Source organism: Tiliqua scincoides, chromosome 3, assembly GCF_035046505.1.
Source record: "Tiliqua scincoides isolate rTilSci1 chromosome 3, rTilSci1.hap2, whole genome shotgun sequence".
Taxonomy (NCBI): domain Eukaryota; kingdom Metazoa; phylum Chordata; class Lepidosauria; order Squamata; family Scincidae; genus Tiliqua; species Tiliqua scincoides.
In genome coordinates, this window is record NC_089823.1 from 186013674 (window position 1) to 186027123 (window position 13450).

Sequence of the window (13450 nt, forward strand, 5' to 3'; positions counted from 1 at the left end):
GCGAACAATGTCTGCATTAATAATAACTGAATTGCAACATATCCAGTTATTATGAATATATAAAACAATATTGTAATAGGAGAAATCCATCACCCCTGAGCTAGCAAAGAACCAGTTCACACAAACAAGTTGTGCTCCCTTTTCCAATGAGACTGCCTCCTCGGGTGCAAATTGCATTGAAAAACTTTATTGTGAACCTGCTGTTCACGCGAGCACAGCTGCAACCATAACTGGGCTCTCAGCTGTCCTTTTTCAAGCCAGGGCACTTGCAATAAGCTGCACATGTTTTGGCATAAGAAGAAGGTCCGCACTAAACATTTTCTATGTATCTGCAAGGAAAAAATACTATACTGAAATGGATCTAGGTAGGAATAGTCTCTGTGAATGAGGAATCTTTGATAGATCCAGGAAGGGCAATATGGTATCCAATTATGTTGGCATCCTTTAGTCTCGGAAGACTATGGTATCACGCTCTGAATGGTGGCTCTGGAACAGTGTCCTCTCCAGTACGCGAAGCCTGGGTAAAGTAGGTATGGAGGATAGGCTGTTACCCATGCAGCAAATCCCCCCTCTCCACGTCACTGAAATGGTCCAATGGAAAGGCAGAAGCCAATACGGTTGGTATCCAATTACATAAACTTATTTGGACATACATGAGGTTTTGGCAGTATTTCATGGTAGGCACCCCATAGCTGAAAATGTAATGAATAGAAGCCTTTCGTTAAAACAAGGGGGGAGGCATAACCAGGTGGATGTTTAATCCAACTCTGTCAAACTCTTTGCTGTTGCCATCCATTCACTGTCCATCCATTCACTGTCCTCCTGTGTTTTCTCTGTGCTTAAAACATATTAATGAAGGGAATCTGACTTTTGAGAACAGCAGTACAGCACCGCAATGACCTCGTGTGTGATTGTTCTTGGCACTACTGTTCCTTTTTTTTTTTTTTTTTAGGTGCCCAATCACCAGAAGACTACAACAAATAGGAGAGGCAAGAGGGGAGAAAGCCATTCTGTCGTGGCCCCAAATAACTCTACATCTACCGGGACGTGGAATTTCATATGAGGCCGCACGTGTAAAAGCAACACTGGGGTGGTGCTACAAGCAGAATGGCTGGAAGTACCCAAGAAATAGGAACAGGTCGCAGTTTTTTTTCTCACAGAACAATGTCAGATGGTGATGCAATGAGGTTATAATGATGTCATTAACTTATGAGTGACTCAGGTCTCTAGAGGAATTCGAGAGTAAGGGCCCAATTCTATCCAACTTTACAGCACTGATGCAGCTGCAATGCAGCCCTGAGGTAGGCGAACAAAGGAGGAGGCCTCTGTGACTGCCCCCCCCCCCACTGTTGAATGCAGCACATGCCCCAATGGTGTGGCTACATCAGGCCTGGAAAGTTGGATAGGATTAGGCCCTAAAATAAGGATGCAGGTCATGACCCTTCCCGAATGCCAATATTTTGTGGAGGGCAATCATTTCTGGACTGCTCAAAGGGAATGCGAGAGTCCTGATTTTTTTTGGTTTTGTTTTGACATTCAAATGTAATCAGTCTCCACAGAACTGCATTTTTAAAAAATGCCTAGTAGTGACTCGGTAATTAAAAATCTTCATGAAGAGCCACGTGTTGCCTGAAAGAAAGAAAGAAAGAAAGAGCGGCATTAATATTTAATAAAATTAAAGGCAACGCGGCTGTATGCCCTGAAGGCTGCAGGCTCATTCATTAACTTCTGGTAAATGTATATTAAAAACACACATGTTGCCCACCTTCCCACTTGAAAGCCCCAGGGTGTGCATGTTAGAAAAATCATCAAGTCCAGCTGCTGCCCTGCCTGGCTTGAAAAAGCTTTCCCGACAAGGGTAAATAAAGAACTAAAGAAAGGAAACATCAAGTAGGTATTCTAATGCCATTTCATTCTTAATTTTTCTACAAAGAGGTGGGGAAAAGTCCTTATTATGTTCTGCTCACCTATTATTACATGTGGTTTCTTGCTCAGAGCAGTTGTATGGGTGTTACTTCTCATCTTATTTCCCCCAATAAATGGGAAGTGAATTAAGACCCCCAATAAATGGGAAGTGAATTAAGGGGGGGGGGCTAGTAACAGATTTAACTAATAGTCACTTTTTTAGCCATTCCTTTTTGTCGTGAGGTGGGAGGGCAAGCTTTCTAATGACACAGCTAGTTTGAGCTGTGATGCTCAGAATGGACTGAGAGAAACAGGTAACCAGTCAAATGAAGATGGCAACTTCTAAAATGTATAGATGAGCCTCATGCGTAAAGCAGTGTAGACGGAAGATCTTGCTTAGGAATACTTGTGGACCAAGTTTGACCACCTGAGCAGGCCCAACTCCTGTACAGTTAGGGCAGGGTTGCACACATTCTGCTCCTCTTCCTGATCCTGTTCTCCTTACTGGGAGAGGGGAAAACAGGTTCAAGCGTTGGCCTATCAATGAGCCCTGATAAACACTGGGATCCAAGGTAGCACATAAAAGGATGTGACTACCACATCTTCCAGCTTCTCCACATTTGCCCAACATTGACAGAAACCCTCATCAAAAATTTTCACCTTCAAAAGACACTGCCTCTCACCTTTGTCACTCAGCAGTTTTCGCAGAGGGAAAAATGTCTCCTGGGAAAACTGCTGCTGCTCCCTCGCGCTCCCACCATTACCACATGGTACTGCAATGCAGTCCAACAAGGAAGACAAGGGCAGCCTCTGGAGCTGCTGGTAGGCCCAACTGGGCAACAGCAGGAAAGCATAGGCAAGAATGACATCAGTGGCTGGGCTTTGACACAAACTGAACAATGCCCACATCCAAGAGCCAATACAGTGGACTGAGGCGATAATGGGAACCCAATTGCTACTCCATAGGTCGCAGCAGCAGAAAAGTGACAGAGGAGAAATGGGTTCTGGAAACTAGGTACCACTTCCAAGGAAGAAGGTCACACAAATTGAAGAAACTAGATCAAATGGGTACGCACTGCAAGAGAGGAGATTTTGGTTGTATATCAGAAGATAATCTTAATGGTAATGGTGGTTTGGCAGCAGAACCAATCACTAAAAGAGGTGGTGGATTCTCCATCACTGGAGATCTTCAAGCACAGGTTCAACAGACACTTGCTAGATATGCTCTAGGAGAATTCCCTGCTAAAGGTGGGTTTGGACTAAATGACCTTGTGGGTCCCAACTCCTTGATTCTATGAAACCAGGTTGAGAAAAAGCAGGGTGAATGGAAGTGAGCATGACCAGCAGAAAAAAAGAGAGGGGAAAGTGGAGGTGGGTGTCCTCAAGTATCAAACTCAGAAACACAAGCGCTTAGGTTGGAGCTGAGGGGATTCATCTGAATTGCTCCCACACACATTTAAATATGCTCCCACACATTATTTAAATATGATTTTAAAAGAGCATTTTAATCACATGGGGTTACTTAATGAACTCAACACATATGCACCAGGCAGGGGGAGCAGGGCATACATAATCCCATTACTAATAGCGAAGCAGGTTAGCTAGCTCAATCAGCTCTATGAAATTAGGTGCATGTCAACTTATCTCCAGATCCAAGGTTCTGACTTACCCATTCTTGTTTCCAGAGTGGCACCAAAGTATTCTTCCATTTCTGATTACAACACTCACACATGTGCAATCTGCTAGTTCTTCCCCCCCCCCCAATTATTTATGCATAGTAGCACATATGTGAATTGATCCAACAGTGCAATAAAAAACCTTCATGGAATCACATGACTGTATCAATCCCTTTTTTGTGTGCTGTGATTTCATTAATGCCCACTGCAGTATGTACATTGATGAAATGACCAAACCACAGTGCAAAAAGGAAATCTTATGTACCTGTGTAAGTTCCAAAATGAATTTTAGAAATTCTCCAAGGACCAATTTGGACTATACATTTCCATCCAACCCGGTCCCATGCAATTAAGGACATGTGTGGTCACAGCCAGGGCCTATGAGAGGAATTTTATCAGGGTGTACAAAGTTTCTTTTGGGCCCCTTCGCAAGGGGGAGGGGTGAACAGAGCAGGGGAAGGTAGTGATCTGCAAGCAAAATAGGGCAAGAGGGCAAAATAGGGTAGGGGGGAGAGTGGAGACAAAAGGCTTTGGAGCCCAGGTCTACCCACCCCTATGGCATCAGCAGAGAGTTACAGTAATATAGAAAACTAAACACACACCTAAGTAACTCTAAAATCTTTTAAATATAGAAAATCTTGCAGAAAATTAGCATCATCTTATTTAGGCTCACGCTAGAATGGGAAGTGTCCTGTATGTACCAAAATGTGCTTCTGCAGCAGTTATAGTCTTAGACCAGTGTCCTTTAGCTCCTATACACTCCTCCATGGTAAACAGACCCATGAGTCAAAGAGCTACAGTAATAGTCCAGTTTTCTCCCAGATTTGATACTGGGTTAAGGAGTATCATGTATGTATTCCTCGTACCAGCATATATGGCTTGCTAGTAGCTGCAACCCCGCACTCGTGGTAGTATCTCCAGCATCCTGTGCGGACAACGTCTGATAGGAAAACGTAAGATGCCAGGAAATTTCTGGGGACCCTCCTTTGGCTCCTGGGCCCCCCTTTTTGACCCTGGGCCTGGTTACAAATTACCCCCTTTAGCCCCCTCTCCTAGGCCCTGAGTCTGCCCAATGGGGCTACTTGGATTTGCATCAGTTAAATTGCTGGAGCAAATCTGGGCAGTCCTGTGTAAAGCTGCCAGGCCTGGGAAGGGGGCTAGAATATGGTGGAGCCCTCCTCCACCAATCCTGTCCCTCCCAGGCCTGTCCCACCCTCATTCCTCCTTCCCTTCCCTCCTGTTACACTCCCTCCCTGCCTCCAGAACACTCTCCTGCCACCGTCTCCCAGCCCCTTCACTGCTCAACACTTTCCTTACCTTCCCGGCAGTGCTGCTCATTTTAGAATGTGCTTCATAGCACATATGTGACACTCTAGGCTGGGGCAGGTACTACTGTGCCGTTGGATCAGGAAGGAAGGCATATGCTGTAGGTCCATTACAAATATGGTTAGATTACTTTTTCTACATTCAGTTACACAGTCACACAGCTGTACTCTCTATTTTACTGTACAGTAATAGACACATTTTGTTGTTATGTATTTATTTAGCTAATAATAGTCCTAAGTATCCTAAGTACACTTAGGTATTTAGTACACTTAAGTGTCCTAAGTACACTTCTGTACTGCAGCGAGTCATGGACTCTTCGCTCACAACAGGAGAGGAAACTGAACGCTTTCCACATGCGCTGCCTCCGACGCATCCTCGGCATCACCTGGCAGGACAAAGTTCCAAACAACACAGTCCTGGAACGAGCTGAAATCCCTAGCATGTATGCACTGCTGAAACAGAGACGCCTGCGTTGGCTCGGTCATGTCATGAGAATGGGCAATGGTCGGATCCCAAAGGATCTCCTCTATGGAGAACTCGTGCAAGGAAAGCACCCTACAGGTGGACCACAGCTGCGATACAAGGACATCTGCAAGAGGGATCTGAAGGCCTTAGGAATGGACCTCAACAGGTGGGAAACCCTGGCCTCTGAGCAGCCCGCTTGGAGGCAGGCTGTGCAGCATGGCCTTTCCCAGTTTGAAGAGACACTTGGCCAACAGTCTGAGGCAAAGAAGGAAGGCCCATAGCCAGGGAGACAGACCAGGGACAGATTGCACTTGCTCCCGGTGCGGAAGGGATTGTCACTCCCGAATCGGCCTTTTCAGCCACACTAGACGCTGTTCCAGAACCACCATTCAGAGCGCGATACCATAGTCTTTCGAGTATCCTTGATCAGGTGGGAGGGGCTGGTTGTCAGGACCAAACCTCTACATATGCTATTAGGATTTTAATATAGGATTGTGTCTAGAAAAACATGAGAAGGAGGATGAGATGTGTGTGCAGAACGAGCACATGTCTTTAGTTTGTAGGAGGTCAGGTTAAATGGAAAAATATCTGAACCAGCACAGAAGGCAGGTGGTGTAGAATGCAGGGTTGAGTAAATCCACAGAACAATAATAGGATGAATCTGCTCCTCTTGCACAGAATTTTAATGCTAAAATTATCAACAAAGAACATTACCAACCTTTGGAATGCCATATACACCTGCGTACCGAGCTCGCAGCAGGCAAGTAAGAAGAGTTCTAGGAAATGGCTGAAACAGACAGCATTGCTTACCACTCAAAGTCCCACTCAGCACAGATGCAAGGTTCTGAGACAACGGTTCTCGAGTAGTCTCGACTCAGTGCGCACCAGGCTCCTGCTTTGCGTTTCTTATAGATCTTCCTCTCTCCCATGACACAAGGCTCACCCTTCGAGGAAGAATAATGGTGAGTCAGAATGGATCAGAGAGTACCAGTGGATTCTGCACATAGTGTTGGGGGTATGTGATCTGGAGGAGAGTACTGTAGGAACTTAATTGTTCCAGAAGCCCCCACTACTAGAAAAGCAAGGAGCGAGTCACCATAAGGATTTGATCCTTCATTTCTAATATCCCTAAACCTTACAAGCAAAAAACTGAAACAAAAAGTCAATAAAAAAAGAAACCCTAGAATACTTTGTAACAGTGCAATCCTACCAGCATAGTCCTATGTATGTTTACTTAGAAGTAAGTCCCAGTGAGTTCAATGAGATTCACAGGCCAATCCTAACCCACTTTCCAGCACCGATGCAGCAGCAGCGTAGCCCTACCATAAGGGAACAAATATTCTCTTACCTTGATGAGGCTTCTGTGACTGCCCCCACCACCACTACATGGTGCAGTGCAAGCCCCATTGGCACGGCCGCATCAGTGCTGGACAGATGGATAGGACTGGGCTGTTACTCTCAAGTAAGTATGTACAGGACTGTTGTCTAACAGAGCAACCCTATGCATGTATACTCAGAAGTAAGTCCCATTGTATTCAAGGGAGTTTACTCCCAGGAAAGTGTGTATAAGATTGCAGCCTAAGTATGCTTTCTCTGAAGAGTTTAATGGAACATATTTCTTCCATTCTACCCTCTCTAATTCTTTCCCCTTCCTCTGTCTCTTAGAGCACAATACTAAGGTGCCCATGGCCGGCGCAAGTCCCTTGCGCTGGCCCAGGAGGGTTGTGAACATACCATAAGGCATGTCTGTGCCTCCTCGGGAGGAACCCAGGCTGGTGCTCAGAGGTGCGCCGGCCTGCGGAGGCTGACACAAGCCTCTGTGCTGGCTTCCTCGACAAGCCTTGAGTCAGCCTGAATGGGCCGACACAAGGCTCTGGGGTGGGTGGGGAGGAGGCAGGGAGGAGGTGGGAGGGAGGTGTTCCTGGGTGGGGGGAGGGTGGGCGTGGGGGAGCAGGAGTCAGGGCTGGGATCCTGCACTTATGCTGGATCCCAACCCTCATTCCTCGGGGGTGTTTGGAGCAGTGTGAAGCCACTCCACTCTCCTCGGACTTGCGCCACCTCAGGAGGTGGTGCAGGTCCGAGGAGACCCATTGGGGCAAAGGCACCTTACTTGGAGGCAAGGGGAAAAGTTTCCCCTTGCCTCTGGCTGAGCCACCTTGGGTCCCTATCCTGTGCTGGATACAGTGTAAACCTCTTGGCTTGCCTGTTCCAGCACAGGGTAGGATTGCGCCCTTATAGTGTGAGCACCTTTGGGACAGGGAACTGTCTTCTCATTCCTGTGCTATGAAAACCAGTTAAAGAACATCTTGTTTAAAAAAGTACATTAACATAGGGATTTCAAACAAATGTACATGAAGCAGTAAATATCTTCAATATGTTGTTATACTGTTAGAGTTTACATGCCTTTTCTGTTACATTTCCAACAACCTCAAAAAAATATTTCAGAAAACAATCAATAAAAGTAGCATATCAACATTCTAAAGAAATAATAAAGAGTACATTTAGGGTTGCGGACTTAAGCTTATGTTCACAGTCTGCTAAGTAAATGGTAATTATGTAAGGGAGGTAGAACAACATAAATTATAACAAGGGGAGATTCTGGGAAAGGTGCACTTCACAAGTCTCTGATGTACTCTTCCCTCCAGCCAGTTTGCATGCCTTAAGAAAAACAATCCCAATGAGTATCTGATAACAGATGCTATCCTCTGATGTTGCCTTGAAACAACTTCCTGACCTGAACACCTTCTGAACTTCAGCATCCTGATTTTATCAGGCACCTGTGATATTGTCTTATCCCTCTGCCATCATTACAATTCAGCTCCTAGGATATCTTCTTAATTATCACAGTCACACTGTGGTAAATCAAAATTAATGTTTGTACAAGTGGTGACTGCAAAAATTACTGGTTTTTTCCTCTCTTGTGTGTCCATAAATCCCTCATCTTAAGGAGCTACTTTGGATTAGGTCACTCATATCTTGGTTTTCCTAAACAGTATCATGTCAAGCCTGGTGACCAAAGCAAGTCCATATTTGTTCCTTTAACATTCGATTAGTTGCTTAGATTTTTTCCTCTTCAAATTTTGTGTAGACGTATTCCTATTTAGATTTCTCTATTTCTCACTTTTCATTAATTATACTTAATATCTTGGATGCATTCCTCTATGACAGCAGTCATTGATAAACACAGACTTTTATCCTCCAAAAGAAATTTCAGTTTGGTGGTACCTGGTTGTGTAAGTGCCATGTTTGGAAGTCATCCTTGGTACACCTCCAGCTAAAGAGGGATTTGTAGTCTACTTTTACTAGTTGCCATTCAGAGCGGAGACTGAAATGCCCAAAGATTCTGAATATCAGTAGGGGTGAATGATTAAGGGAAGGAAAAAAGAAAGATAAATACACACAATTAATTCCATGGGTAAAAATTACTTATATACAATATCCTTCCATGTTGAAACATCTGAAAAAAGAAACACAGTATACATTTCAGAGAAAAGGATCCTGGTTCTTGGCAACTCTATATTCCAAAAGATAAGTTAGACTTGCCTAGTCCAAGTGTTGATCCAAAAACTGAGAGTGGGCCACCATTATTATCAAATTGAAGCCCAGCATTAAGATAGGTTGTCACGGGGCAAAGTTCTGCATTGGCCCATGGGGCAAAATCCTGCATTGGGCTCCCCATGCCCCTTACCTGCCAACAGACAACCCACAGTGGGTTGAGAGTTTTGTCTGGCTTGGTGAGCCCTCTGCTGGCCATGGCTCTTGGTCTAGTGCCTAACCTCTGACAGTATCCCTGCCAATGATGATAGATTTTACTTTCCTCTACAGGGAAGATGATACAATGCCCCTGAATAATTTAAACTCATATCCTCATAAAGATCACATCCTAAGCTGAAGTCAATTTGCTTTATTCTTTGTTGAAAAAAGCCTGAGCAATGACCAAAGACACGAAAAGAGCATCAGGAGTGATAAAGACTTCCCAATTTCTGCTGACTCTTTTGCGTGTGTGTGTTTCAGTGGGTCGGATCCATTGGTGTGTACAGGAAGGCTCTAGCCATTCCACTGGAGTGCTCTTTACGACCGTCATAAAGCAGTCAGCGCAGGTGGAACACTCATTCTGCCAGGGGGGCAGCCCTGTTGGTATAGCTTCTACAGACACAATCCTGTCCTATGCCACTGTTGTCTTCTAAGAATACTGAATACTAACCACGCTTGAAACATTTAGGCACAGGTATGCAATGGTTAATGAGGATGATACGTTCTGAGGAACATGTGGTTAGGCGGTTTCATCACTGCGCAAACATTTTTAGTGTACAGCCCCATCTAATGGGACAATCTGGTATAGCATATTGCTCCTAGGCTACAAACCTCCATATTAACCTTATGAGTGCTGTCATATATGTGGTCCATCACTGGCTCAAACGTCATTATGTGACGCGTACTCATATATAAAACTAGGGTTATGGAGACTCTATGGTGACTGAAGAGCCCTTGTGGAAAAAATATATCAATATTACTTATATCACCTTCTTGGGCTCAGCTGGTTGGGCATTTGGAGTTTGGGTTGGGTCAATCCAAAACCACAATTTGTGACTGAAATGAATGCTGAGCTAAAATGGGTGAAAATATTCCACAAGCATTTCTGGCCACCATAAAAGTCATATACCATTTCTAGCCTTTTTTTTTTTTACATCTTTGCATTAGTCCCAAAGTGGCAGATGTCAGAGAAGAGAAAAGATATCCTAATCACAAAGACAAGCAGGCCAATGCTTCATCAACCTCATTCAGTTGAGCACAGCTGACTAGATGGAATGGAAGGTGAATGAGGATGAGCACTGGATGCAGATGTCATCCATCTGTACCACATCTTTTTCCACAGGATGTGCATCTTTATCAGTTTTCTGTTCCAACTACGCATGCATAACCGAATGCAGTTAGAGCTGGATGGAGTGGAAATCCTGTCACACACTGCTGGTGAACAATGAAACCGTTTGGACACTATAGCGAGAAGGGAAACATTGGCTTGGTCATGTAGACAGTAGTGTTCCCGCCTTCCCTTCATTTAGAGAGAGGGTAGAAAAGGATCCATTTGTCCTCAGTGATGCCATCAAAATCAGTTAGCCATGTGATACTATGACATCACGATGATCATTATGTAACTCCTGGTTGTTTTGGGATCATGGATGTACTTTCAAGTTTAAAAAAAAAGCATTGAAGTGGTAGATAAATAATTACAGCAGTCAGGCATGAAAAAGTGTGTGTGTGTGTGTGTGTGAGGCGGGGGTTCTGCTATCATGTCCTTCCCTACTTCTCCAAATGGCATCTTTCACTGTGATAGCAGATCTTCACAAAACTTTGGTCCAGAACTAACTGGAACATTGTGCAAAACCTGGACTAGGGAGTCAGCCTAAAGAAAACACAGGTCATGGTTCAGGATGTGGACTCACCTCCCTGCATTACAATCTCTGCGCATGAACTGGAGGTTGTCCATGACTTTGTGTACCTTGGCTCAACGATCTCCGACACTCTTTCTCTCGATACCGAGCTAAACAAGCGCATCGGTAAAGCAGCTACCACGTTTTCCAGACTCACAAAGAGAGTCTGGTCCAACAAGAAGCTGACAGAACATACCAAGATCCAGGTCTACAGAGCTTGCGTCCTGAGTACACTTCTGTACTGCAGCGAGTCATGGACTCTCTGCTCACAACAGGAGAGGAAACTGAACGCTTTCCACATGCGCTGCCTCCGGCGCATTCTCGGCATCACCTGGCAGGACAAAGTTCCTAACAATACAGTCCTGGAACGTGCTGGAATCCCTAGCATGTATGCACTGCTGAAACAGAAACGCCTGCGTTGGCTCGGTCATGTCGTGAGAATGGATGATGGCCAGATCCCAAAGGATCTCCTCTATGGAGAACTCATGCAAGGAAAGCGCCCTACAGGTAGACCACAGCTGCGATACAAGGACATCTGCAAGAGGGATCTGAAGGCCTTAGGGATGGACCTCAACAAGTGGGAAACCCTGGCCTCTGAGCGGTCCGCTTGGAGGCAGGCTGTGCAGCATGGCCTTTCCCAGTTTGAAGAGACACTTGGCCAGCAGACTGAGGCAAAGAGGCAAAGAAGGAAGGCCCATAGCCAGGGAGACAGACCAGGGACAGACTGCACTTGCTCCTGGTGTGGAAGAGATTGTCACTCCTGAATTGGCCTTTTCAGCCACACAAGACGCTGTTCCAGAACCACCTTTCAGAGCGCGATACCAGAGTCTTTCGAGACTGAAGGCTGCCAATACTCTGCCTGCCAGTGCTGTTTTCAAATTCTTACTTGGACAAAGTTCAAAGCTATTGAAATAATGGAGGGGGGATGGGAAACCACAAGGAAAATCCTTTAATTAATAAATAACCTTAGATACCTGGACAAAAGGTTCTTTTCATTGATCTAGCTGTGGGGAGCCTGTTTTCGATCAGCTAACTGCTTGTTATCCATCACGTGAGTGGTTATTTTCTCAGTAAGTAAAAATACTTCAGTCAGTTGGAATCATAATTTCAGAGAGGTCAGGGCAGACACAGATGTGGACAAAAGCACCAACATCCATTTTGAGAATGTTAAATATCTCCCAAGAGGTTGAGGAGCTGGGAGGAGCAAGATGAAGCAAATCAGTTCATTGTAACTAGCCACTGGGGTCCAACTATTCTGCCAGAGCCACGAGTCTCAGGTGAGAAGGCACAAAGAAGCCAGGTGAAAATAGTGCTTTGATTATCCATGTCCATTTTTCATGGTACGTAACTCAGACGCCCAAAGAAAGACACATTTACAGTGTGATATTTGTCTGTTTGTTTACAGGAAGAAGAAAAAGGTTATTCCAATTATTTTTTTTCCCTGTATGGCGACATAACCTAAAAATAGTTCTTACGATTTTTGAAGGAATGAGAAAGCAAGAAGGAAAGACATGTTTCACTGAAATGTAAAATAGTATTTGATCACAGCATAGCTGACATTAGCAAGTGATCAGCTAAGTGATTCTGTTGCAATTTGGCTTTATTTATAAAACCAGTGGGAGAATAACCTGGAAGAAAACTGTTGTTTATTATGAGCTTTCAAATCATGCTTGGCTTTTTAACACAAGTGTGCTTTCAAAGTACATTTTGAAAATATGGCATGTCATAAGCGTTGCCATATGATCGTGTAATCATGTAATCGTGTAATGATTCCTATTTACTTGTGATCGTGTAATGTTCCTATTTACTCCACCATGTGTAATGCCACGTGGCATCCAGTTGGCCACTTTCATGGGTGTTTTGATTACAACTAAGGCAAAAGTGGAAGCACACATGGTGGCTGCAGAAGTGGCTGCAAGAAAACGGGTGGCAGAAGCAGCATCAATTCTGCTTCTTAGGCATGTTGCAGCTGATCACAGGGAGGAAGTTCACAACACTGGCAAAAGCTTTGGTATCCCCAGGAATGAAAAGGACAGGATGACTGTTACCTCTTTATATAACAAGAATGATACACTGACACGGGTGTTCAATGTCAAGCTCAGCAACCCATGAAGATACAGCAGCACCTTCTCATCCACAATTTTGTGATCCGATTCTGCAATTTGATTCAACCCAAGCCCATGTTAGAGGGCCTCAGAGGACCCTCAGGACACGACCAGAAGTGCTTACCAGTTGCTCCCAGGAGATCTTCAGAAGCACTGCGAGGTTGTGTGTGGCCTCCCCGTGCCTCACAAGGCCTCCCAGACATTTCTAGAAAGCAGTTCCAGTGTGCAAAAAAATACCCAGAAGTGCCTTTCAGAAATCTCTGGGAGGCCTTCTGGGGCACAGGGAGGTTGCATGTGGCCTCCCATGCCTCAGAAAGCCTCCCAGACTCTTCTAAAAGGCACAGCTGGTTTGTCAACATGGGCCAACCCTGGATTTCATTTTCTGTGGAATTTGGTATCCATGGGAGGTCGAAGAACAGATCCCCCATACCGAGGGCCCACTGTATCTTCATTTCATAAGGAAGGTCTGGTCTAGAGGGTAGAGCCTCCATTTGCCTGAAGATAACATCCACAAGGTCGCCAGTTCGAGGTCATCGGCACC

General features: G+C 44.9%; 1 protein-coding gene across 1 annotated transcript in view; it reads right to left on the bottom strand.

Moving 5' to 3' along the window:
• Positions 1-13450, bottom strand: part of LOC136645227 (VPS10 domain-containing receptor SorCS3-like) — a 554262-nt gene that overhangs the window by 74272 nt on the left and 466540 nt on the right. The window contains exons 15-16 of the mRNA XM_066621465.1: positions 8598-8715; positions 6183-6316 (exon numbers count right to left, since the gene is read on the bottom strand). Coding sequence (XP_066477562.1) covers positions 6183-6316; positions 8598-8715 — 252 coding nt within the window. The remainder of the gene's footprint in view (positions 1-6182; positions 6317-8597; positions 8716-13450) is intronic.